We start from the raw sequence: 27,885 nt of genomic DNA, 5'->3' as shown, positions 1-27,885 counted from the left end.
AATAGCTGGGGCCATAGTCATCGATGTGAGCCCACACCTGATTCAAGAAGAAGGTCAATTTGTTTGGGTCCCTGTCAAAGCGGCTCTGATCTGAGGTGGACAAGCTGTATGACCAGGTTTGAAGCAACTTGAAACTAGATTAACGTTTACAGTAAATATGGCAAATGGTGTGTACATACTTCTGTGGTGACGTGGCATCAATGTAGCACACAAACTAACTAATACTCCCAAAGCATCATAAGTTATCCAATAGATCTAGCAGCCTCAGAAGGAAAACAGACTATCTACAGTGTACAGTGTCAGGGCTACAACAGCCACTATGTAGGACAAAGGAAGACTAGCGGAGTGCATCCATGAATAACAACTAGCAGCCGGAAGAGTTAATGTGACAGCTCCTTAATTTCACAACAAGTAGACAGACTTAATCATAATTTTCAACTGGGTAACTGTGTCAGCTGGATATCCAGCATGGTTGCTATCAGCTGCCATAGTAATGGGGGGTGGGTGGTATTGGGGTTAGGGAAGTGAGCTGGTATGATGAAGGCCCATGTGAACTAAAAGGGAGGTCTGCTCTCAAGAATTACAGCGCTGCTGAGTGGAGTTGTTTCCACCCAGTCAAGGCCAACCATCCTAGAACTCCAAATGGATGAAAGCACCTGAAGATGTGCTGCACATGACACTATGCTGGACATGGATTGGACTTTCAGCCTTGGTCCCTGGGGGGAGGGATTTGGGGAAACTTTCAATATGGAACTGTCACACCTTTTGGATAGATCTTGCTTTCCTTTCATTTCAAACTCAAAGTACCTCTTCTCTACCTCAATGGAGTCGAGGGTTTTCTTTCTTGGATTTTGAACAGAGACATGCCTGAGCATCATAGACCAAGCCAAGACTAAAAACTTCTAGAGAGTTCCTGGTAGCCTGGCACTCAGACAAATCAGTCATCAACAGGCCTATAAAACAATCGTACATGTTTATTTAGAATCTAATGTAATTATATTTTATTAATATAATAAAAATAGTCTTGTCAACATTAATTGGTCAGAGGCATGAGCACTGATTTATTTCAAACTTTATTAGCAATTATCTTTTCTATTAGTTTCAGTGCCAGTGACTCATTATAGCAGTTCTACTGCACTCCTCTACTCACAATAGAATTCCCTATGCCTCCAGGCTTGAAATTTTGAGCTTGGACAATCTGCAACTGTGCAACCTGCGGTCTGATCTAAGCATAGTACAAAATGGTCCCGCACAGTGTGATGTGGAGCACAGCTACAATGTCTTGCCTGCCAACGACTTCTTCAGCTTCAACCACAATAATACACGGGCAAACAATGGATACAAACTCAGGGTAAACCTCTTCAAACTCGATTGCAGAAAATATGACTTCAGCAACAGAGTGGTCATCGCCTGGGATGCTCTACCTGATTCCATTGTTACAGCCTCAAACCCTCACAGTTCAATCTCAAACTGTCTTCTGTGGACCTCACCCCATTCTTAAAAGAGGTCCTTAAAGGAGGTGTGCATAAGTGCACCAGCATGCCTTCCATCCCTGTCTCACTGTCCCCATTTATCTGTATTTACTTCCTTTGTGCATGTTTATGTTCATACCTTTACTTGTTATCTTGTACATACATGTTTGACAAATAAAATAAAAATAAATGGATCACTGCATAATCTGCATTTGAGGTGCTTGGAGGTGCTTGGAAGGCTAATGATTCTGCAGATATGTTACCTAGCTTGGCATATTTCAGAAAACTTCTGATTTCTACTTCCCAGCAATTCTTAGCACCTGAGAGGAGGATTTCAATGCAAATTGTCCTGTGAAGCCAGATATTGTATATGTTTGTATATTATACAGACGCACAAATTTATAATCTATAGTATCACCTGTTTCCAAATTGTTTTGTTAATAGTGAAGTTGAAGCACAAAATAGGAAGGATACTTTATCAACATGAAATTTAGAGAGATTTGGAATCAAATATGTCTTTTTTGAGCACAAGTAACTTCTCAATTGTATATGCTGCTCTTATAAATTCTGTACTTCTAACCATTGTAGCTGTTTCATACTTCATCTCATAGACTCAAGAATAGAAAAATATTTTGGCAGAGAGCTGAAGCAAAAGTGAGGAAATCTTCTTCATGGCAACAAAACTCGTCTCATTTTTTTCATTCCAATCCATAGACTAAGATAGTTACAGTAATGATGGTAACAGTTAAAATATTTTATAAAAATATATAATGTTCAATTTTACAGATGCTTTTGTAAATAGCCAGGAATGGACACTAAGTCGATCAGTGCCAGAACTAAAAGTGGTAAGTAATTTCTGAATGTGTGTACTTATTTTTTCATTTAAATTTTATTTAATGGCTTTGGGTAGTTTAGATGGAAGGAATTATTTCTTTCTTTCATCTCTTTAAATATTATTCAACATTTTTATAGAGAGGGAGCTGTGAGAAAACTTGCTAAGCTATTCCATGTCCTTAAATTTCCTTTAAATCAAATATACTTATGGAAATATTTATTTTGCCTAAAAGAGTATTTATTAGCTATGTGCTCTTACTATTTGCTGTTTGCGGATTTCAGGCCTAATGTAGAGGAGATCTACCTCATGATGTTGACAGAATACTGAAACTTGGAAGTATTGTGTGTGTCTGTGTCTGTGTGTGTTTTCTGGTTTTGTGAGTTCTTTTTCAGATTATTGTGCATATCAGAACTTCAAATTCTAGATCAGTCCTTAATTCTGAGTGGTATTTGTTCATCTTTCAAATAATATTTGGATTGGCTTGAGGGAAGAAAAAGGTTGATGTAAGCCTCCCATTTTAAATAAGTTCCTAATAGTTTCCAAAATGGAGGATTAGCTTGATAACCTGATCCAGATAAAGTTTACCCTGCATATCCTTATTTTTCTATCAAAAAAGTGTTTTTATTTTTGAACATTTTGCTTAATTTAACAATAGGCTATGTGAAATATTAAAGCTTAGTTGTCAATGGGGATTTATTATATGGAAGAGCACTTTAAGAATGCTATGAAGCCAAATAATGTTGGATGAAATATATTAAGTGTCGATAGATTTGAGAACTCATTAATTTGAGGGTTGATTTGGGCTATACTTGAATAAATAAAATATTTCAGACATAAGTATTATTAACATGTAAAAATAGAAATGAATAGTGGTAGTTTCATACAAAATATATTTAAGTATAAAATGAATTTTGTTTAATGTAAGCTTTTAGGTAAATCATTATTCTTCATTATTGTTCTTCGGCAGAGGTAGGTCACACTAGACTGGAATATTTGCTGAACACGCTAGAATGGATCTTTCAAAGGCAAGGATAGGATTTCAAGAAAAATTTTATTTTTCTCATTTTAAATATTTTGCAAGACAAAAAAAGGAACAGGAATACAAGATAGCATCTAAGAACAGTGTATCTCATTCAATTCTAGTCCTCATAATCTCTTCCTATTAATAAATAACATAAATGTTTATAATCTTTCTGGAGCCAATAAAATATGATTTGTTCCTCTGTGAATTCAGTATTCAGATTTTATTCAGCCCTAAAGTTGTTATAATACGTTTAAAATCCAAAGAACTCTGCCCCAACAAATTCTTCTCCTAAATTTAGGAATATATAGAAGAACCTAGCCTTGTTTGCATGCATGTACACATTGTTCTACTAGTTTCCTTACTGCAGTGTGGTGCTTGTTTTTCTCAAAAACTGAAATATGAACTCCAGCTGCAAATATTTGCCCACTTCTATCTTAGGGGGAGCTTTTGCATTTGTAAGTTGTCTTAGATTCTGACTGTTGTGGTAGCCTTGAAATTTAGAGAAGGGAACCTAAACTGTGGAGGACTTTCTTGAAGCTAGTATCTGTATATGGATATTTGAAAAAACACCACTATTCTAAAGGTGTTTCTGCAGTTATTAAAATGCATTTATTGCTGGCATTTAGATATAGTGTCTGTAGCTGACTACATCTTGGTATACAACAAGTACTTGGTATAGTACTTGATATTTGTACTTATTATAACTGATGCTCTTTATTTTTACCTTTTGGGCATAAATTGATATAAATATCTAGGAGTTTAATATTGTTATATCACAATGGATAGTTTCTATTTACTTCTGTTTGCAAATTCATTCAAGAATAAAAACTAACTCATATTTTTTCTCTGCAGGGAATTGTGGGGAATTTAGCTAGTGGTAAATCTGCTCTTGTACATCGTTATCTGACTGGGACCTATGTCCAGGAGGAATCACCAGAAGGTAAAATGACTGATAGCTTTACAAGCATGCTGTTCTTAAACCAGGGATGGACAAAGCTTCCAGACAAAACAAGTTCATGTAGATGAACAGGATCAAGATTTTAATTCCCTTCTGTGGAATTCCCTTCTGAGGAATTCCCTTTGGTAGGAATAGTTCAAGACATTTAGATGTTTCAAACCCATGCTACACACTGTTTTATTAAATTTTATTCAATACTAGTTGCTAAATTAGTTTAATAGTTTTTATTTTATTTAGTCTCTCCTTCCCCCAAATAATGAAATAATGCTTCTGTTTTTCCTGAGTTTGGTGCTAAATCTGAGCAGTGCAATTTCAGTGGCCTTTAATTGTTAGGAGACTGTATTTAACCTGTTGATTTTGGTTTGTTCACCCTTGTTTTAACATTTACAGTGGGTGTTAACAATAGCCAAAAATAGGTAGTCCTCTAGTAACAACCATTCATTTAATGACCATTCCAAGTGCACTGAAAAAAGTGATTTATAACCTATTTTCACACTTATGACCGTTGTAGCATCCCTATTGTGGCAAGGAGGGTCATAAAATGGGGTAAAACAACTGTTTTGCTTAGCAACATAAATTTTAGGCTTAATTGTGGTCGTAAATTGAGGTTGCCTGTATGAAATATTACCATACAAAATACAGATAGTCCTTGACTTACAACAGTTTATTTAATGACCATTTGAATTTACAGCAGCATTGAGAAGAGTGACTGTTTTTCACACTTAGGACCATTTGCATGGTCACGTGATCAAAATTCAGACACTTGGCAACTGACTCATAGTTATGATGGTTGCAGTGTCCCAGGGTCATATTTTTTGCTACCTTTTGCTACCTTCTGGCAATCAAAGTCAATGGGGAAGCCATATTCACTTAACAACAGTGTTATTAACTTAACTGCAGTAATTCATTTAATAACTCTGGCAAAAAGTTGGAAGATGAGGCAAAACTCACTTATCTCACTTAGCAACAGAAATTTTGGTTCAGTTATGGTTGTAAGTCCCGAGCTACCTGTATACGTCCAAAAATTGAACATGCATTTCCCATGATTATCTGTTTGTATTCTTAAAGAGATCAGACTAATAATACACTTTGTTTCATATAATGCATTTTGATATATAAGGTCAGATTTGAAGTGTGAAAACATTTAGAATTTTGAAAGCACCTCAGAGAGCCTCTCTCTAATAGTCTGATTTTGGAGAGTGGGGCTTGATTATCCATAAAATGGTAGGTCCAGTTTGCAGGATAGAAGGCAGACTTAGAAATAAAGCACTGAGTTTCAGCCACCAAAATACCTAAAAGAGGGCCTAAATGGGGCCTGGAGTTTTCCCTTAAATAGAAGTGATGCTTGGGGTTTTTGCTATATGATACTATTTTTTTCAATATTTATTTGTTTATTAGTCATTAATAGAAATAATTTTAAGAAAAAGTCAGATGAATTAGTGAATCTAGCAAGTACCATAAGAGATAACTAGAAATCCATTGATGTCTTCAGACATTACTTTTGCCTACCTCTCTCTCTCTCTATACCTATATATTCTTCCAGCCAAAAATCCATGTCTAATTTTATTTACAAATGTATTTGTAGTCATGTGAGCAGTAAATTCTTCGATGCAGAATTTTCCTCTAGTCATTTTATCAGTACCATTTATAATTATATTGCAAAATATAAGCACTATAATGTTATATATATTCCCTAATATTTGACATTATGAAACATTCAAAAATATATTTTGCATGTAGCCACTTCTCTTAGTTACGTTAGGATTTCCAGTTAGGTTTCTAATTCCAAACTTTTAGATATACAGATGCATAATTGAATTTTTTGCAGTTAACGAATATAGGCTGGAGTAAGAACCATAATAACATTTATTTCAGGTGACAATAATTAAAATTAACATCTTGATTATTTGTATTTGCTCTCTTATGAACTTTAAATCCACCTGAGACACTGAATTTCTGGTTCCTTTTTTTCCTTACTGGCTGTTCCATTCTTTGCAGATATGGATGCAGGTAACTATATGTCCTCTTCATAGCAGCTCTTGTTTTGAAGACAGGAAGCAAAACTTTTAATTATTTCCCTTTGTGTACCATTTTGTTTTCCATTTAATTTTAAGTCAAGAATACATTTCACTGTTGTCACATATTGTAGATCTCTTAACAATACTGTAGTTATGCGTAGATCATGTGTCTGTAGCAACATTTGTTGAAATTACCATTTTTAGAGTGCTCTTTTAGTTAGTTTGCTAACAATATTTGGGATAGCAACCAATAGCATTTCGTTTTAATTTAGAGGCAATGTTTTATTCTGTCTAATCATGAAATCTCTTGAAAATGAAATCAGTGGGATGGGAGAAGAATACAAGTGTTGAATAAAATTTAATGTTTATCAGTAGCTTCTGCTGTTTAAGGTTGCTGTTCCAGAAGCAGTTCACACATGTTTGAAATAATGTTGTTGATGTATTACATATTATTAAAACAGTTGTACACGGAAGAAAATGAAATACAAATAAAATTTACCACAAAAAAACTGAGACTAGGTCAACCAATATAGGTAGTACTCTGTTAAAAATTGGAACCAATTGCCTTAGCTAAGTGATGCTACTTAAAGCATAACTAACACGACAACATTACTTAGTATTCCCACACTGTTGGTTGTCATCATTAAACAAATCACTGCCATTTGTTAAGCAAGAATGTCATATGGTTGTCATTTGCATCTGCTGCTGGCTTCCCCATTGACTTTACCAGTGGGAAGTTTGCAAAGGTGATCATGTGAGACTGCAGTGTAATCACAAACTGAATGCTGGATGCCTGGATTGCTGTCATATCACTGCAGGGACATTGCAGCAGCTAGAACTCTGAGAACTGATTAAGAGTACTACTTATTCAATATTGTCACAAATTTGAATAGTCGCTGAGTGAGTGAGTGATCATTATATGAGGACCATCTGTACATAAAGCTATATTGTAGGCCAGGGATGTCAAATTTGCGGCCTGTGGGCTGGATGCATCACGTGCTGGTCCCACCCGGTTTAGTGAAGGGGAAAAATGTCCTGATACGTCCTGTGATGCTGCTGTAGCGATACAAGTTTGACACCCCTCTTGTAGGCTGAATAAAATTGGTAAAATTGATTCCAGATTTATATTATGCAGCCTGCAATTTTCTATGGTATAATCCCTGACAAAATTGATCTTTATATCTATTTGGAAATACTTCTGTGTTAGAAATATGTTAGAAATATACAAATAACACCTAAATATTTCACATGACAGATAATCGTTGTAAGCCTTCAGATCCTTACGTTATCAGGTACACAGTGAAAAGTGAGGAAATGATTGATAGTGATGTAGTATAACTAGTTAGAACATATCAATTTGGTTGGACTTCCGGTTTGAGTTTCTTTGCTGACAGACCGAAACCGCGATCGTGCGCGGTTTCGATCCGTGCTCCCCGCCGGAGCGCCCTGAGCCAACTGGCTTCGGGGCTAAGCCACCCTGTAGAGGTGGTGAAGAGTGGGGAGACTGCCAGCAGGGTTGAGGAGAGCCGCATCTCTCCTCCTCAGCTGGCCATCACTCCCTTTCCCAAAGGCGGTTGCAGCGGTGGTCAGAAATGACCACCTCAAAGAAGAGCTTGACCGGAAAAGAATGTGCAGGAGGAAAATAAGAAGAGAAAGTCTTTGTTGACCGGGTTAAACTGCAAAAGCAACAACACAAAGTACCCTGGAATTTAAACTATAAAAAAAAATAACATTGTTCCCAAAGAAGATTTTGAAGTAGCGAAGGAGAGAGGGAAGGGAAAGGATTTGGTTTTGTTTTTTGTTTTCCCTTCCATATACTGATAGCTAAGAGACTTAAGCAAGAAATTGAAAAAAAATCCACTTTGACATCAACAGGCATTTAAGTTGAAAATAAAATGTCAAAGGGATAATAAAGATTTCTGGATACTTAAAAGCTTTGAAAAGCAGGAAAAGAGAGAAAAAGAATAAAAGGGCAGGATCTGGAAAAATGGAGGAGACTGCCTGGAACTAAAACCTCAACAAGATTCCTAAAAGATACATTTTAACTGAAACTTGGCAACAAAATAGTAGAACCCCAGGAAGAGAAAGTTGAAAAAAGAAGCAAGAAGAAACAGTTTGGGATTATTTGGATTACTTGGTGATCTCTGGATTTTTGGTTACTGCATTTAAATGACTAAAATCAATTGGGTGGTTGTTTAAAAGTGTTTAAAATGGCACCACTTTTAGAAGAACTGAAAATGGAACTTAAAAAGTACAAAGAAGATGCACAAGAAGGGAGAGATTCTTTTGGCTTCGTATTTCAACTCTTAGAAATGGAGATCTGGAACTATGAGAAACAACAAGAAACGCTTGCAGAACAAGAAGATTGGGACAAAGAAGAAGCCAGCTTTAATGATCAAGTAATTTTATGTGGGGGAATGAAATGAAGAGAATGAAAAGTTTAAGATTTGAAAAAAAAAAGAATAGTTTGAAAAATAAGTATAATATTAGAAAGCAACAGAAGAGGGGATTACAGAAGAGAGAATTAGAAGTAGAGAGACAAGGGGGTAAAAAGGTGAGGGAGAAGAAGAGAGGGAAGAAGGAAAGGAAAAGAAGTTATAAAGGACAGAAACAAGATATAGAGAAACAGGGCAAAGGTATAAGAATTGAAAGTATAAGCCTGTTTAGAGATAATGGGTGAAAACTTAATTGTAAAAGGGATTCTGCAAAGGTACATAAGATAGTATTGTTATATTACAAATACAAATAATCTTTGAAAATATGCTTAAAGTGATGGATAAAATATTTATTGTAATCTAGTGGAATGCTTGTTAATAAACAAATGAAATAAAGTGCATGAGAGAACTAAATTAGGAAAGGATGGGAACATTTCAATTATTAATGATTTATAAATTATAAGTGAAGAGAAATATGGGGAAAAAATTAATTATGGAAAGTTTATAAGTGTTCCCAAGGAAGTATGATATTTAATTGAAAAGAAATGTTAAAGATGTTAAGATGTTAATGAATATTAATGGTAGAATTGAATTGGAATGGAATGAGTGTTTTATTTACATATATATATAAAATATTTTTTTAAGAATATAGTGTGTATTTTAAGAATGTACCAAGCAGAATTTGATTGGAAGTTATGTATTATATTGAATGTTATAATCTTAAAGGTATACATTGAAGCTTAAATAAGAGTTGAATGGATAAAATTAAAAGATATAAATGTGTCATACTCCAATTAGTAACTACAGGAGAAAATTTGTTTAATGAGAAAAAATAATATGAAATTGAAACAGGACAGACAAAAGTATAAATATAATGATTTGAATTGAGATGAGATAATCAAAATAAAGTTGAGAAAATTAAAAGAGGGGAAAAATTATGTAGAAAATGTAAAACAGTAATAAGATATGGAATAGAACACAAAAATGAGCATGAAATTGAGTTTGTGTCTGTATGAAGAAGTGTAACCCAGGACCATGCTATTTTAAAAAAAGATGTTTTATTTGTATTATGGTTTTTTTTTGTGAAAACCCAAATAAAATTTTCAAAAAAAAAAAAAAAAAAAGAACATATAAATTTGGTTTTGAATATTCTGTGTTAAGGAAATGTGGGGGGAAAGAGCTTTGCACCACCATAATTGCAAAGAATGATGTTTCATTTGCACTGGAAGTTATTCTGTAAGTTATTGCCACAGTGCAAAGCTGTTGACTGAAGCAATAATGTTTCTCAAATTGAAGGCAATTGTTTTGGCTGAAGCAGGACATAGAAAAAAAGATATATATTCTTTACCTTAACAATAATACAATTGTTTCCATTTAACAGATTTACTCTATGTGGATTTGAGAAAGTATGTTTTCTATGTTTCATATCTTGAAAGGATATGATGAAGTGAAGTCTTGAATTATGAATTTTGTGAATATGGAGTTAAATGTTGGATAGTAAATCAACAATTGAGACATTTATTTGTTCATATATGCATGCATTACAGTTATATCCTCCTGCAATCCAAATCAATTATAGGTGATTTATATGCAGTAATAGTAATCCTTTATCTCAGGCAGTGACCTACAAAATTTGTATTCAATGTTAAAATTAAAAGCCATCCCATTATGCCAATAGTTTAAGCTGTCAACTGTCCAGTCCACCAATCGCTTCTGTTAATTTTGTTTGAGAAAACAACTAGCCATGCTCCATGTCCTTGGAAACTTTGGTTGCTTAGATATCATCCCCCCATCTTTGCAATCCATTCCTCCATTGCCTTTCTTTTTTGTCAAACTGTGAGCGAAGGGGAAAATGTAGGTGAAAGGATGAATCAGTCTTGACATGCTGACCTTCCAGAAGAAGGGTAAACCTGGAATAGGAGTAAACATATATACACATTATTATTTACAAACCAATTGCTGCTGCCTTCCCTATTGGGGCCATTGAGGATACTCAATGTGAAACTTCTTAATTAACATCTGAGGCAGCCAGCCATTCAACATCTTTTAAAAAGTAGCCTTTCCACTGTACTATTATAATTTTTCCTTGTAATATCTGGAATCAAGAATCTTTTTGATCTCGTAATGCTCCTCTTCCTTCTTTGACTAGACTCAAACCAGATCCCTAAAAAGGTTTTAAAAGGCTGCAATGAAATACCGAATGAACTTCTTGGCAACTTCAACTCCACTATCACTGGATTTATTTATGAACCGGATCACGGGTGGAGTGTTACTGGTTCTGCCTGCTCTATAGAACCGGTAGCTCTGAAGAGCAGCAGACACCCAACCAGTTCTGTGTTTGCAGCTGTTTGGCCCACCCGCCCGGGCTCTTACGTGTCCTTTATTTCCTGCTTTTTCAACTTCAGCTGCTTTGCGCGGCACAGCTGAGGTTGAAAAAGCAGGAAAAAGAGGCTTTTCAAATGCTGCACACCTGCGCGCAGCACAGCTGAGGTTGGAAAAGCAGGGAAAAAGAGGCTTTTCAAATGTTGCGCACCTGCGCGCAGTGTTTTTCAGCTGTCCGGGCGGCACAGCTTAAGGGTTTTTACACACGCACGCGCAAAACGTAGTCACCGAACTGGTAGTAACACCGGTTGATTCCCACCCCTGATCCGGATGATGTGATGACTTGGGGTAACACAGAGGTAACACAGGCAGCTGGCAGTTCAAACCGCCCCTTTATTGCTCCAAAATTCCCCAAACGCTCCCACATTTCTGACAAGTCCCAGAGTAAAGTGATGACACACGCACACACCTCAAAAAGCCTCTGGCTGCAAATAGTCCAGCCCAACGCTGTGAACACTATGGCTGTACAGCAAGAAATCCATCAGGGCAAAAAATCCAGGAAGCAAGGGAGAACGGCAAGTAATCCCGAAATCCTGAAAGAATGCAAGGAATCCAGGAAAGTTCAAATGTTGGCACTCAACACTCCAGGAATTCAGCATTTGTTCCCAACAAATGCCCCTCCCCACAGCATCTCCTTAAGTCTCGGTCCCCAGGTGTGCCTTGTAAAGAGGGGCGGGGCATTCTCCTCCCGAGTAGCTGGCTCAGTCTGCACTGTTTTTGCCTTCAGGAGGGGGTGGTCGTTGCTCATTGCCTGAGCTCTACCTCTCATGTTCACTGCTTAGCCTCTCTTGGTCATCCTGCTCCACTTCCTCCTTGGTTACAAGCTGTCCCAATCCTGAAAATCCCTGGCCTGATTGGGTCTGCTCTTCCCCATTTTCCTCCAAAGCCAACAAAGCTGCCTCCTTGATCTCCATCAGCTCCTGTTCTAGCTCCTTGTCCTCTGCAGATTCAGTCTCCGATGGGGGCATGACAGATGATTTGGAGAGGCGCTATGTATTTGGGACTTAACTTTTTGCAAAGTTACCTTAGGTTTAGGTATTTGGTGGACGGATACACCTTATTTCCCACTCTAAACTCTCGCTGGGGGGCTCTCTTCCAAACTGCTTGCCCTTTTGACTTTCCCTAGCATTTAGTACCTCATGCATAGTGTGCAACGTGGCTTTTAAGGTATCAACTAATGACTAATATATAATATAATAATACACCACACACACACATACACACACACACACAAGAAACCATGGCTTAAAACTAGTGTCGCAAAAGAACTTTGGCTTCCTAGACCATGGTCTTCATTACCTAGTTGAAGGGCTACTGGCAGGGGATGGAATGCACCTCACAAGAACTGGAAGCAATATATTCAGAAAACAACTGGCTCATCTTATCAAAAGGGCTTTAAACTAAAATTGAGGGAGGAGGGCAATCTTCAAAACCTATAGAAGCTAATTCCAAGCAAAAACTACTAGATGACCAATCACATAAGGAGGAAGGAAGTAAAGAGAAAGAAGAAATAAAAAAAAGAAAAACATACTGAAATAGAGAGTGATGGAAAGGATGGAAATCCCAATTACAAAGTAGAAGATATAAGAAACATATCCAAGACTCATAAAGGACTTAAACGTCTATACACTAACGTTCAAAGTTTAGGGAACAAACAGTGTAAACATGAAGGCAGATACGATATAGTTGCCATTCTGCAGTTATGTTACCTAGAGATAAAACCAGCTCTTGCATCAAAGCCGGGATGTCTGTGAACCCGCAAGTATGTATGAGGTCTTCTGCCTTGAGCAGAAGGTTGAACTATAAGACTTCCAAGGTACCTTCTAGCCTATGATTCTAAAGTCTCCAAGATAAGGGAATTCGCTTAAATTGTGTGTGTGTGTGAGAGAGAGACAGAGACAGAGAAGATATGGCTTTTTGGAGGTGCATTTTGGAGAAATATCAAGAAAAACGCTAAAAGGGCAATAAACTTAGGATTAAATTCCAAATGAAATTGGGTCTTCAAGGTAAGGAGACTTGAAGAACTTTCAACTGCAGGTTTCTAAAAATCTTATTAAAATGAATGTCTAGAGTCAGCTCTTTAACTCATTAGTCCAGAGGGAGCAAAAAAGATAGGGTCCCAATGAGGATTTTAGCTATTTAGCTCAGGAATAATGGAATAACAGAGTTGAAAGGGACTTGGGAGGTCTTCTAGTCAGACCCCCTGCCCAGGCAGGAAAACTGAGGATGCCAAAATCTGAGTGGAGGGCCTGGGAAAGGTGTCAGAATAACAGAAGGGACTTTGCGGGGGGACCCTATACTATCTCAGAGAAAAGGCTGTTAAAGTCTTTTCTTAAAAACTTCCAGTGATTGAGCACCTGGAACTTCTGGAGACAAGTAGTTGCAGTGGTTAATTGTTCTCACTGTCATGAAGTTTCTCCTTAGTTTTAGGTTGCTTCTCTCTTTGATCAGTTTCCATCCATTGCTTCTTGTTTTGCCTTTTGCTTCTTTGGAAAATACATTGACCCCCCTCCCTTTCTTTGTGGCAGCCCCTCAAAACCCTGTTTTGTGACCTATCACACTCTTGGGCAAATCATGTGAGCTATTTCCTCCTTTCAGTGTTGAGGCTGGGCATGACAAAGAGTGGCTGGGAGGGGAGTGGCCGGGCGAGGCACCCCTTGACATGAGTGACATCGAGTTGGCCATGCCCACCCAGTCACATGCCCACCCAGTCACATGCCCACCAAGCCACGCCCACCCATCCAGTCATTAGGGCAGAGAACCAGTTATTAGATTATTTGAATCCCACCACTGACTACATCTCTACAAAAATACACAAAACCAAGGATGAAAACCACCTAGAATCCATATGAGTCAATGTAAAAGGGGGGAAAATGACATTGGTATAGGTATGTACTACAGGCCACCCAACCAAGCAGAAGAAATAGATGAAAACTATGCTAATCAATTAACAAATGTACGTAGGAAACACCACAATATTAATAGAAGCCTTTAACTACTCTAATATCAACTGGGAGACAAACTCTGCAGCAAGTAGAAGATCGAACAGATTCCTAACCAACTTAGCTAACAACTTTGTCATCCAAAAGGTAGAGGAGGGAACCAGAGGAAAAACCATATTGGGCCTAATTCACTTGAAGTGATGGAGTTGAAGTGGGCAACAGTGACCATGTCATACTTGAATTGAATATAATGCAAACACAAGCAATAAAATATAATGCAACCAATGTCTGAAACTTCAAAAGAGCTGATTTTAACAAACTCAGAGCCTAAGCAAAATTTCATGGATAAAAATCCTAAAGGGGAAAACAACTCAAGAAGTGTGGGAAACACTGAAAAACATGACCATAAAAGCCCAGTCCAACACAATTCCACTAAAAAAAATTATCCACACCTACAAAGGATTTTCCTTCTGGTCTTCAGTCAGTCTCCATTATTCCATGTAACTCAAACCACTACCCCAACCCTGACATGGGAAGCCTATAAAATACTGTCCGTTGCATTCATTGAGGAGAACAAGCACTCGTTGTTTTACTGCTGGTAAGAAGATTTATGCCTGCGAGATGGATGTAACTAGCAAGCAAGAGATAAAGAGAATAGTTTTTTTTTCTAATGGGTACCTCTGTGTATTTGATAAGCTGAGTGTAGTTGATTCTTGCCTTACTTTTTGGCATTGTGAGCAGAGTGATAGATGCAGTGCCAGAATTCACATAAGACTCGGAGAAGTAATAAAAAGAATCAATGAGCATTCACACCCTCCCATCAGCAGAGCATGTGGAAGTGGCATGTGGAAGTGGAAGTTTCTTCAAGTTTCTTCAGGCAGAAGAGACAGAAGAGACAGTGGGAGGCACTTCCAAAGTTATCAATATATGTCTGGCTAACATGAGCCCAGTGGTCTACTCTACAACACCAGCAACCCCAGCATTGTGAAAAACCATCCACAGAAAAAGGAACGAAAAAAGGGCATCACCCTCAGACCTGGTTAGCCTTGATGATCTCATTTTACCTGAGGAATACAAGACTTATTCACCAAATCCTAGCTTACAAGAGCCTTTCCTACTAGGAGATTTTGGAGAGGGGTCAAGGAGGAGCTTAATATTTGGCAGAAAGACTTGGTCGAACATCTTGCAGTCATCTGACAACTGGTATATAGATGGGACTTTTGCCATAGCTCCAAAACACTTTGCACAGGTGTATGTTATCCTAGCGAAGAAGTATGAGGGAATGCATCTTGTGTTGTATGCACTTCTACCAAACAACAAACATGCTACATATGAAAGGCTGTTTGAGTTTGTTAAAAATCTGATGCCTGACATAGCTGCATTCCATTCACTGTGATTTTGAATTGACTGCCATGAATGCCATCAGGGAATGCTTCCCAGAAGTGGCTTTGAAAGGGTGCTTTTTTCATCTAGCACAAAATATAAGGAAGCATTTGGTTAGAGATGGAACTGCACATGAATACAATACAGATGCTGAGTTTCCTGTGAGGGCAAAAATAGTTGTGGCTTTGGCTTTCATATCTGTTCCAGTCTTGGATGAATATTATGCTGGAAAGTTATCTTCTGGGGCCGCTGCTCTGCCTTCTGCACTGGTTTGAGGATATCTATGTAGATCATCTAGAAAGGAGTGGGCAAGGAAGATAGCCACCTTTGCTCCCATCAGCCACTGGAATCTTTTCCAGCAAGCACAGACGGCAGAGGATTGTACCATCACTTGGAAGCAGCTCATCGAAGGCTCCGAGCACAATTGGGCATGTGTCATGCAACCATTTGGAAATTTATAGATGGCCTAAGCAAGGTTCAATGAAGCAGGGATGCATTTTATGAACAACTCTTATCAGGACATGGTCCTCCAATGAAACTGAAGAAATACTGCAATGCAGACCAATGGATTGCCCGGATTGTTGGTGAATATGGCAACCAAAGTCCTATTGATTACTTGCATGCCATTGCACACAATTATCAAATAAACTAATGAAATCTGGTATACCTTTCCTTTCCTTTCCTTTCCTTTCCTTTCCTTTCCTTTCCTTTCCTTTCCTTTCCTTTCCTTTCCTTTCCTTTCCTTTCCTTTCCTTTCCCTTCCCTCCCTTCCCCTTCCCTTTCCCTTTCCCTTTCCCTTTCCCTCCCCTCCCCTCCCCTTCCTTCCCAAGGACCCAATAGGCACTAGGAGGAAGGGGTACTGAAACTAGACTAAGGTTCTGCCCAGACCGAGCCTCTGACAGCCTTAAAAAAACCCTGTGGGCAGAGCTTCCTTTTTTCCCCTACCCTCTCCTCCATTGCCTCTGCTCATGGACTCTGGCCCACCGCCCCATGCCATCCCACACCTGATCCTGCCTTCCTGACACCAAACGGGCTGTTGGACTTCCACACCCACCCAACACCTGATCCTGCCTGCCTGACACCAAACAGGCAGTTGGGCTGCCATGCCCCCCATCCCAGAAGCTGCGCCACCACTGTTCTGCACCCCCCACCATAACCCCACAGCTCTTTAGATCACCTATCGATGATTGCATGTTGCCCCTGCAATACCATGACTCTGCCTGCCACCAGATTGGTTGGCAGCTAACTGTCCTGTGCAGCCAAAGGCCCGTGACAAATGGTATCTAGATGAATATGCTAGGGGTGCAGGATGGAGGGGCAGAGGCCCTTTTGCCAAGGAAAATGGCCAGGGGAGGACCAGAAGAGGAGGAAAGCTGGCTGCAAATGGGATGAGGCAAGAGGTTGGAGGCAAAGGTGGTGTGGCCAAGGGTGGGAGTTTGAAAGTCCCATTCTAGTTCAGTGTGATTCTAGATAAATGTGTGAGAAATGCTTGTTGATTGGGAATATGAATGAATATGTACCATATTTTTTGGAATATAAGATGCTCTAAAGTATAAGACACGCCTAGCTTTTGCAGAGGAAAACCAGAAAAAAAATCTGCCTCTGCCTCTGCCTCCTAGCAATTTGCCTCCTTACAGCAAACAGCCTATTTCAGCTTCAGCACAGCCTGATTAGCACAAGCAGCTGATTGTCGGTTGGATCAGTCTCCCAACGATTAGCTGTTTCAGGCTGCAGGGATTGCCATAGCCTATTGCCACCATTTTCGTGCCCCATTTTCGGGCAGAATGGGCAGAAAATGGGGTACGTGGAGGCCAAGAATGGGGCGTACAGAGGCCGAAAACGGGATGCGCAGGCCGAAATGGGGCATGTGGAGGCGGCAATAGGCTATGGCAATCCCTGCAGCCTGAAACAGCTAGTCGGGAAGCTGATCCAATTGACTATTAGATGCTTGTGCTAATCAGGCTGTGCTGAAGCTGAAACAGGCTGTTTGCTGCAAGGATGCAAATTGTTGGGAGGCAGAGGCCAAAGGGTGGGGGCTGGTGGGTCGGCATGGCTTTGGAAACATTCACAGTATAAGACGCACAGACATTTCCACCCACTTTTGGGGGTGGAAAAAGTGTGTCTTATACTCTGAAAAATACGGTACTTTGGTGTGCAGATGATACCTGAGAATCCAAATGAATGTAGCAAATATTAGATTGTAATATGCAACAAGGAGTGTGGTTATGAAAATCCATGTATCAAAGACCAAGATAGTAACGTTAAACAAGGAAACTGGAGTGAAGAGTTACACATTTTCTACAAATGGCACAAAACCCCCCCACAAAGCAAGAAGATGACTGAATATTTTGGTAGGAGCCATTGGTGTCATATCCCCGTCAGAGCCTGAATCTGTTGGGGAAGACAAGCTGGAACCTGAGCTGACAGAGATTGGGGGGCAGCTTCATTGGTCTCGGAGGAAAATGGGGAAGGGAAGGGCAAGTCAAGCCAGGGCATTTCAGGATTAGAAGAGCTTGTAGACAGGAACAGGGGCAGGATGAATATGAGAGACAGAGCTCAGGCGATGAGCAAGGACCATCCCCTCCTGATCCAAGAGCACAGAGAGTGGAGAGAAGGCAAAAACAGTGCAGACTGAGCAGGCTACTCAGGAGAAGAGTGACCTGCCCAACTTCACAAGACACACCTAGGGAATGAGGCTTAAGGAGATGCTGTGGGGAGGGGCATTTGTTGGGAATAAATGCCGAGTTCCTGAAATGTTGAGTGCCAATGTTGAACTTTCCAACATCCTTGCATTCCTTCTGGCTTTCTGGACTAATTACCTGGATCCTTTGCTTCCTGAACTCCTTGATTTGTCCTGCTGGATTTATTGCTGTGCAGCCTTGGTGTACATAGGGTTGGGCTGGGCTATTTGCAGCCAGAGGATACTTGAAGTATGTGTGGGTGTATGTATGAAGGCCCAGATTTCTGGGGGCAATATGCTGACAGGATAAACTGCCCAGAGAGTGCTGTAAGGTACTATGGGGTGGTATATAAGCCTAAGTACTATTGCTATTGCTGTTGCTATCTTTACTCTAAAGATGGGGAAATGGATAGAGAAATTTTAAGATGTGTGAATCATCATTCATCCTAGTCTTTGTCTATCCACTGGAGGATGAAGGCCTCTTCTGCATGTTTCCAACCCATATGGTCTTGAGCTTTTGTCAGTTGGACTCACAATACTTGGTGATGTCATTGATCCATCTCGTTTTAGGTCTCTTTTGTGGACGTTTTTTACTGAGTGGAATCCATTCTATGCCTTGGTCCACCTGACATCATTTCTTCTTGCTATATGACCAGCCATTTCCATTTCAATTCTTTACTCTCTTGATGATACCATATGTATACTTTTGTTTGTTCTCTAAACCAAGTACATGTCTTTCTACCTTGTATTATGATACTGAGCATGTATCATTCCATGGCTCTTTGTACCACTTGTAGCTTTTGTATCAATTGTGAGGTTAGTGTCCATGTTTCACTGGCATGTTAGAATAGGTATCATACACTGATTGCAAATTTTTATCCTTGGGCATAGGGGGATGTTGTTCCAACCACATTTAACATGCCGTTCAATTTTCTTTATTGTATCACTTTCCATTGATATCTGTTGACCAAGTTCTATGTAGTTGTCTACTATGTCTAGTTCTTCTCCACATATAATTTTTTTTCTTTCTTTGTTGAATTTATTAAACATGACCTGGCTCTTTTGGTTCTCCTCAAATGGTTCTCCTGCTTTGTGCGGTTCTTGTATGTGTCTTTGTAACTCTTTTAGGTCTTATGAGAAGAGAACAACATCATCTGAAAATCTTAAGTGATTTAAATAGGCACCATTGATTTTTGTTCCATCTTTTGCCCAATCTAGTTTGCAAAATACTTCTTCAAGGCAGAAGATAATATGAATATGAATAGTAATATGGCATCTACATGAAATTACTAGGGGAGGTCATCCAATGGCATGGGATTTGGTATCTGATGATACCCAATTATATATATCCATCTGTAGCAAAACGTGATGCTATGGCAATGCTGGCCAAGTGCCTGGAAGGTGTATGGGAAAAATCTAATTTAAACTCAACTCTAGCAAGGTGGAGGAGATAAAGGTTTTTGTTGTCCTCCCCAACCCAAATGCTATTTCAATTTCAACTCTGGATGGGGTGGCACTTGAATTGGTGCATAATTTGGGGGTCATCCTGGATTCAAGCTTCTGCCTGAGGAGCAGGTGACAGCTGTGGCTGGGGAGTGGGGGGCTTTGCACAGATTTGTCAAGTGTGCCAATTGTGCCCATTCCTGCACTGTGAAGCCTTGTTCACAGTCACTCATGCCTTGTCACCTCCAGTTTGGATTACTGCAATGTCCTCTACATGGGGCTGTCCTTAAAGACCACCTGGAAACTTCAACTGGTACAGAATGCAGCAGCACACTCAGTATTGGGATGTGCCCATGTAACTCCCAGGCATAAGAAATCAGGAGGCAGGATAGAGTTCAAAAGCCCTATGAGTTTATTTCATGCTATCTATACACAAAAATCTGATCTGTTAATGATCAAGGTAAATTGGTGCCAGATAAAAGTGAAAAGACTTCAAGGGGACTGGATTTAGGTCTTTTATGAGGGCATAGCAATTCCAAACTGATGATGTGTTTATTCTGCCTTTGGACTCAACTTGGTCATCTAGAGTAACACCTTTTGCATGAGCTGACTGGCCTATTTCTTTCTAGGTTTAAAGGTCATCACCTTTAAAACCCTATAGGCCATAGGGCCAGATATCTGCAGAAACACCTTTCCCTGAGCACATCTACCTGTCCTACCAGTTAGATGGGGTGGGCATGCTCCTAATTCCTTCCCCTAAATATTGTAATCTGATAGGAGCTAGAAAGTATTCCTTTTTTGTGGCAGGCCTTGCCCTGTGGAGCACTTTGAAGTTCATCTGGCCTCTATCTTCCTATCCTTTCAATAAAGTTTTGAGACCTGGCTTTTTCTCCAAATGCTGAGATATGAGACTATCTTGCTTAGTGCCAGATGTTAGTGTTTTTAATATTTAATGTAATTAGTTTTATTATGTTTTTATGTTTTTACTATTGATTGGGAAGAGTAATCTTTGGAAGGATGGTGACAAACAAATTTAAATCACCATCATATCATCAACCTGTGACAATATCTGTAACAGCATCAAACATTCAATCTGCCTTATCCCAGGTTCTTGGAAAGGACTCAATAGATAGACAAAAATGCCAAATCCAGTTTGACTGGATGACTGTGCAACAAACCATAACAACAATAACAACAGGTCTACAAGATGGACCCATTGAAAAACAGAAAGGAGACATGGAAAGACAAAGCATTACCTGGCCACTAAAAACAAGAACAGGGAAAACAAATAATAAGACCTGGCAATGGTTAAGAGGAGAAAAAATGAAGAAAGAGACATATGGGCTAATTCTGCCTGCACATGACCAAGTATTAAGAATAAATGCATACAAAGCCAGAATTGAGAAAGCAATAATAGATAGCAAATGCTGCCTCTGCAAAGAAGCTGAAGAAACAGTGGGCCACTTAGTTAGCTGCTACAAGGTCACATAGACTGATTACAAACAACAGCATGACAAAGGAACAACAATGGTACATGGAAAGATCGACAAGAAATACCATTTGCTTGCAAGCAAGAACTGTGGAAACATAAAATAGAGAAATTCATAGAAGCTTGCCAGACTTAACAATTGTCAATAAGAAAGACAAAAAAGTTTGGATAATGGATGTGGCAGTACCTGGGATAGCAGAATAGAAGAGGAGGAATGGAGAAGATAACAAAATACAAAATGCAATTAGAGATAGAATGACTGTGGCAAAGGAAAACAAAGATAATACCAATAATAGTAGGCGCCTTCCAAAACAACTGGAGCACCACTTGAACACAATTGGCATTGACAAATTATTCACCAATCAGTTGAAAAAGATAGCTTTACCTGGACCAGCTTACATCCTGTGTCGATACCTCTGATATCATCAGACATCCACATCTTCCTATCCCAGGTCCTTGGGAAGGACTGGATGAGTAAATGCCAAATCCAGTCTAAACATCTGGCTGACTCTGTGACAAGCCATAATAATTGGGAACTGCCCATTGTTGGTTATAAGATGGGGGGGGGGACTATATAAATGTTTTAAATTAAATTATATATTAGGACTGGGCTCTGGGATTTGGGGGTAGGCAGTATGGTGTTTTGTTGGTTTTCTTTCTTCCTCCAGGTTCGTTCCAGTTAGTGTTCATGGAGGAAGGAGATCCAGCTAGCAGCTTCTCCTTTGCCAGGTGCCTCAGGGCTCTGTATTGTTTACTCTTCTATTTAACACCTCTATGAAGCCCCTGGGTGAGGTCATCCAGTGGTGTGGGGTGAGATGTCATCGGTATGCTGCTGCTGCTGATGCCCTGCTTTACATCTTCACCATAGGCTGCCTGAGTGATGCTCAGGTTTAAAAACAACAGACGCCTGTGGATTCTCATGAAGAGTGCAAAACAGCATTCTATTTGCTTTCCCCCTTTCTATTCAAACTACTGATAAAGTACATAGCAGGAGTAAATTCATTTCTGGCTATATTTTGCAGACATAATTAATAATTATGCTTATTTCCAAGGCGTCTGCCAACAATTCTGCCATCATATCAGCAAGATTTTCCCCCTTTTCTTCATCAATATTCTGGAATCTCAGGAAATATTCAGCCTTCTCCATTTCTAAAGCAATTATTGTTCCCTCTAACTTTTTGACTAGGTCAGTCTTTGGTTCATCTCATCCACTTTTTTCTCTGCTTCTGATTTCTCTTTTATTATCTTAATCTTTTGTCCATTTTTGACTACTATCTGCTGAAAATTCCCTATTTTTTCATCCATCTTTTGTATTTTTTTCTTCATCTCTCCCATCTTATTCTTCATCTCATGCTTTCTTGCCAATGACTCTTGTAGCGATTGAAACATTGACTACATCTCTATTTGAATTGTTGAATCAGACTATCTTATTGATCTTTGATTTGATGGCTCTGGATGCTGATGGTCCAGATGTATTTTCCCCCTATTTTAGTTAGATTTTGAGTACTTGTCATTTTAAACTCTTATTAGTAAATTTAAAAAGGATAAACAACAATAATTCAAAATAATAACAAAATAATCCAAAATCCCCAGCTAGCTCCTCTTCCCATTTTTAAGATATTATCCAAAGAAATTCACCAAAAAGTCATTTTCTTTTTTCCCAATTGCCAGCCAACTTCACAGTTCTTTACTATTATAATCCACAGAGTCAGTCTGTAAATTAATCCAAAGAGTTTCTTTAAAAACAGCTGCTGTTTCTTCTTCTTTTGACAAATAATATTTGTAATCCAGAGGCCCACCAAATACCTAGTGTTTTGTAAACCGCAGTGCCTTGCAAATCCAAGAATCATCCATTTAGTCTCAGAATAAATCCATGTTGTTCTCCAGCTTCAAACGGCTCAGCATATTTATAATCCACTAAGGTTCAGAGAGCTACAGTGTTCAAAAAGTTTCAAGATATTGGTTATAAGAATGTTTCCAAATGTCCAAAGTAAACAATTTGCAGGTGTTCTTTGTAAGAGTAACAATTTTATCAGCAGTAGACCGTCAAGGTCAATTCACTTTTCACTTTCACTTCCTTGGTGTCTTTCCTCACCAGTAGATGTCACCCTTACTCTATTTCTCTGTTTCTATTTCAAGATCTTCTTTTCGTTCTTTTTTTTTTAAAAAAAGTTTCAAAGGTCAGTTTCATTTTGAATGTATTCTAGTATTTTTTTTTAATCTCAGTTAAAGTTGCTAAAGCAATCAGTCCAGTTTTCCTTTAGCTTTAAAGTTTATTCTCTCAAGCAATTCTCTCTTTTCCGGATTTGCCAGCAGCTCACAGTTTTAATTGCTGTTATCCTTGAGGAGTGAGAGAAAACTCCACCTTCTCCTCTCTTGAGTCCCACTTTCACTAAAAATTGTTTCAGGGGTAAATTCCTCAACAGAAGTTGGAAAAATGTCATCCAGTTCAGCTATACTGTTGTTAAATTGTCTCTTCTTTGCTTCTTCAGTTGAGCTGTCACAGCCTCTGTCTAGTCTTAATGGCCATCTTTTTCTCCCTCTGGTTTCAAAGGCTTCTCCAGATAAAAAGAGATTGCAGTCTCCTTGTGATCAACAGAGTTTCCCTTCTATCTTCATCACCCCTCCGAGATGACTTTGGCCCCTTAGGGCCTCCTGGAGGGCAGAATTCGGCAGATTTCACAGAGCCCGTGAAAACCACACCGTTTTGTCGCGACGTCAGCTCTGCCTCTTTTGAGCATGTGTGGAGATTATGATAGAAGCTTAACTTACATTAAACTAATTCTATCTCTTCCTACTTTTAATGTTAAAAATTGACTTAGGCAAGTTTTCTTTTTTCTCACTTAGACAACTGATAGCTGGCCTGTTTCTTGCTAGTGATCCTTGGAATGCTTCCTGGACTTTGAACTACTCAAAAACTATTGACCATAGAATGGTTCAAATATTACAGAGTTCATTTTTGGGTTACTAACTCTGAATTCTTTTCAACCATCAGCAGAGATGTCTAATAATTTGCAATATTGGATCTCCCAGGAAGATGTAGAAATGAACCCAGAAAATGTATGCGCAGTCCTGGGGTGGGAGGCTCCCTGCACAAGGAAGCAACTGCAAAGCTTCCTCAGATTTGCAAACTTCTATAGGGAATTCATCCTTGCTTTTGCCCAGATTGCATTGCTGATTATGAACCTGTTAAACACAAAATGGGGCTCCAAGCTCAAACTCTGTCAACCTCTTAAGTGGACCCTAGTTCTTCAACGAAGTCAAGATATCAGAACTTCAAGTCATTTTGGCTTTGCATTTGGTGAAGCTGCAATTTTTGGGGATATGCATGAAAAAGGATATTGAACATTTCGTGACTGGTTGCCCAGTGTGCGCTTCAGTGAAAAGTTACCTAGGGAAACCCCCAGGTCTGTTGCAACCTATATTTTCTAGGTGTCTGCATATTTTCTTCCAGGGGGAGTCCATGAGAGTTCATTTATCAGGGAGCCTGACCTTGGGATGCTAGTACAAACTGGATCCAGCTACTTTGATCTTTATCACCTGTCATTGTCCCCTTCTGATTTCCCATCATATACACATGCAGCTTTATTGTCCCTCCAGCCTCTCCCCTCCCATCCTTTGATGGCAGGAGGCCTGTGAGGCGACAAGCCAAACCAGACAGAACTGATATTCCTATCCCAGTCCAAGAGCACAATGAAAGCATTATATTGACACTCTTTAACCCTCATTGTGTTCAAAATATGCAAGCTGCATTGATTTCCAAGAATGGAAATTCTTTCATTTTGGCAAAAATTAAACCCCACAATGAGATTAAATAAGTCAAATGGGCTAATCCACTTGTGAGCTGAATTTAATTTGATGTCCCTCCACTTCAATATGTGAAGGACAGCGTATATTGTTCTAATTGGATTAAGAGAATAAGTGAGCTATTTGACAGATCTTACCTGTTGAACATAGACTCTATTAATTTTAAGTATTTTTTGAGGTGTTGAGTTTACTGATTATTTGGGACTATAAACATAATCACTAATGAATTGAATTGTCATATGCTTCACTAGCTGAAGCTTTCACATTGTTTATAATATTATTAACAAATAGCACAAACAAACTAAATAGGAAGCTGCTTAGTGCATGATCTACTGAAACACATTTGTTTTTCTGTAGAAATAGTTGTAATTCATGGAGCATTAAAATTGGCCGTAAGCCTTCTGAGTCCTCAAGTTTACTTGTCATTCTACTGACAAAAGATGAATCTTGAAGGGCTTGTAGGATTTAAGTTCCATTGCATTAGCTCTGATTTGACCCATTATAATTTGATAATGATCTGGTGACAGAAAAAAAAGAGAAGAAACCATTTCCATAATGCATATTTTGCTTTATAAAATTAGACTTTTAAAAACAAAAATTAGAAGCTATTGCTTTAAACTAATTTTTACCATTTATCAAATATTTGGATCCAAATGTAAAGTTAATTTTTGTCAAGTAGTTAAGACAAAAATAGGAAGTAGGTTGACCTACAAAAGTATATATGATTTTCTACTTTGTCTTTTTTATAGCATTCACTAGAAAGCTTAATATTTTAATTACTATAGCATTTTTCAAGCCCTCAGAGCAATTTTTATTTCAGGTAAAACCTTGATTTCTCTAATGGATTGTTTTCTATGACAGGTGGAAGATTCAAGAAAGAGATAGTAATTGATGGACAGAGTTATCTATTGTTAATTAGAGATGAAGGAGGTCCTCCTGAAGCACAGGTATGTATTACGCTTAATTATTGTAGTAATCTGAAATCTGGAGACGAATGGGTAACATTTGCAACAGAAATTAATGAAGGAAATGGTTTCAACAGAGTTCCTTTTCAGCACCACACCTGTATCATCTATTCAGAACAAATTATAAAAAAAGTGGAAAGGAGGAATTGAAAACAAAATGAAAATCTCCTTTTCCCTACACTGGTCCTAGAGACTTAATTAGAGGCATGGGGGTACTACCAAAAGACTGGAAAAGAACTAATGTAGTCCCCTGTCTTCAAAAAAAGAGGGTAAAGCAAATCTAGGAAACCAGAGACCAATCAGCGTGACATCAATATTTGGAAATATCCTGGAAAAGAATATCAAGCAGTGTATTTATGAGCATCTAGAAACAAGCAAGGTGATTACCAGAAGCAAACATGGGTTTGTTAAAACAGATCATGCTAGACAGAACAGAATAACAGAGTTGGAAGGGACCTTGTAGGTCATTTAGTCCAACCCTCTGATCAAGCAGGAGACCCTATACCAATTTGGACAATACAGACAGCTTTAATATATAAAAAAAAGGAACAAGACAAGAATGCCCACTATCTTATATTGACTTTGGAAGTTTTTAACAGGAATATCAGACAAAATTCAGAAATCAAGGGAAGAGAGGAAAAATATAAACTACAAGTGTTTGCAGATGATTTGATATTTATTGTAGAAGAACCATTAGACATAATTCCGAAACTGTTAAAAGAAATAGAGGAGTTTGGAGAAGTAACAGGACTGAAAATAAACAGAGAAAAAAACTAAAGTTATAGTTAACCCTTACACTAAAACAAAGAGAAAATATATCAGAAAAAGTGGACTTTCAAATAGTTAAGAAAGTTAAATATTTGGGAAAATACTTAGCAGCAAGATGTGCAAGGATAAAAGAAAGCAATTATATATAAAACTACTTAAGCAACTAAAATTAGATTTGGAAAAATGGAAAAACCTACATTTATCTATGTTAGGAAGGATTTCTACAATAAAAATGAATATTCTACCAAAACTCCTTTCCCTGTTCCAAACAATACCTATAAAAATAGAAAAGAAATTCTTTGATGATTTGAACAAATTGACACTAAAATTTATTTGGCAAGGAAAAAAAGCAAAAATAAAATTGAAAAAGCTACAAGAATCTGAAAAAATGGAGGGTTTGGACTACCAGATTATCAAGCATGTGTGATCAAGCATGGTTAAAAGAATGGATAACCCTCAGACGCAAAAGACTGTTATACTTAGAAGGACATGATTTAGAATTAGGATGGCATGCCTTCCTATGGTATGAGAAGAATATAACCCAGATACTTTCAAAATCACTATATAAGAAACTCACTAATATCGATATGGGAAAAAGTAAAATGTAAAATATACTTGAAAATTCCAGAATGGATATCAATGATGGAAGCCTTTACATACCCAAATCTGGTGAAGTTTAAAAAAATAGTGACATATAAAGACATTTTGGATACTGAACGGAAATTAAAATCGAAGCAAGAGCTTGAAGAACAGGACATTATACTATCATGGTGGCAAATGCAATCTAGATATGATACAGATATGAAGAAGTATAGCTTTTATAAGGGACAAACACCTTTTGATAAGACTTGAACTCTAATGAAAAATTAATAAAGAAGCTATATAAAACTTTTTGCTAAATTTAAAAATGGAGGATGAACAAATAAAAGACACAATGGTACAATGAGAAAAAACTTTAGCTATAACATAGAATGAGAGAAATGGCAAAAATTATGGGAAAGGAACTATAGATTAACAATGGCAACTTCTTATAAAGAACATTTATATAAAATATTTTATCTTCATACAATATTGGAAAGATGAAGAAACATCGGAAGATGAAGAGATAATTAAGAAGATACTAGATTGTGCCGAAAAAGATAGACTGGCATTGAAAATTAAACAGAAAGAAGACACAGAATATTATCAAACTTGGAACTTATTTTTCCAGTGGTTGGAAAAAAGGGATGGAGAGTAAGAATGGAATCTGTATTGTTAAGCAAATTGAATACCCAGACAACATGA

The 27,885-nt window shown here is 38.2% G+C and overlaps 1 protein-coding gene across 4 annotated transcripts in view; it reads left to right on the top strand.

Annotated features, from left to right (window-relative positions):
• AGAP1 (ArfGAP with GTPase domain, ankyrin repeat and PH domain 1) overlaps positions 1-27,885 on the top strand; it is a 392,866-nt gene that overhangs the window by 17,941 nt on the left and 347,040 nt on the right. For 2 of the 4 annotated variants that reach the window (XM_087949346.1, XM_087949344.1), the window contains exons 2-5: positions 2,259-2,317; positions 4,184-4,271; positions 6,288-6,299; positions 25,730-25,815. In XM_087949346.1, coding sequence (XP_087805472.1) covers positions 2,259-2,317; positions 4,184-4,271; positions 6,288-6,299; positions 25,730-25,815 — 245 coding nt within the window. The remainder of the gene's footprint in view (positions 1-2,258; positions 2,318-4,183; positions 4,272-6,287; positions 6,300-25,729; positions 25,816-27,885) is intronic. The other 2 variants (XM_087949347.1, XM_087949345.1) reach the window with 1 other exon arrangement.

The sequence above is a fragment of the Notechis scutatus genome, chromosome 1 (genome assembly GCF_049901735.1).
Source record: "Notechis scutatus isolate UNSWTSFEM ecotype Mainland chromosome 1, rNotScu1.2, whole genome shotgun sequence".
Taxonomy (NCBI): Eukaryota; Metazoa; Chordata; class Lepidosauria; order Squamata; family Elapidae; genus Notechis; species Notechis scutatus.
The sequence above is the reverse complement of the archived record's forward strand: the minus strand, read 5'-3'. Positions and strand labels throughout refer to the sequence as shown.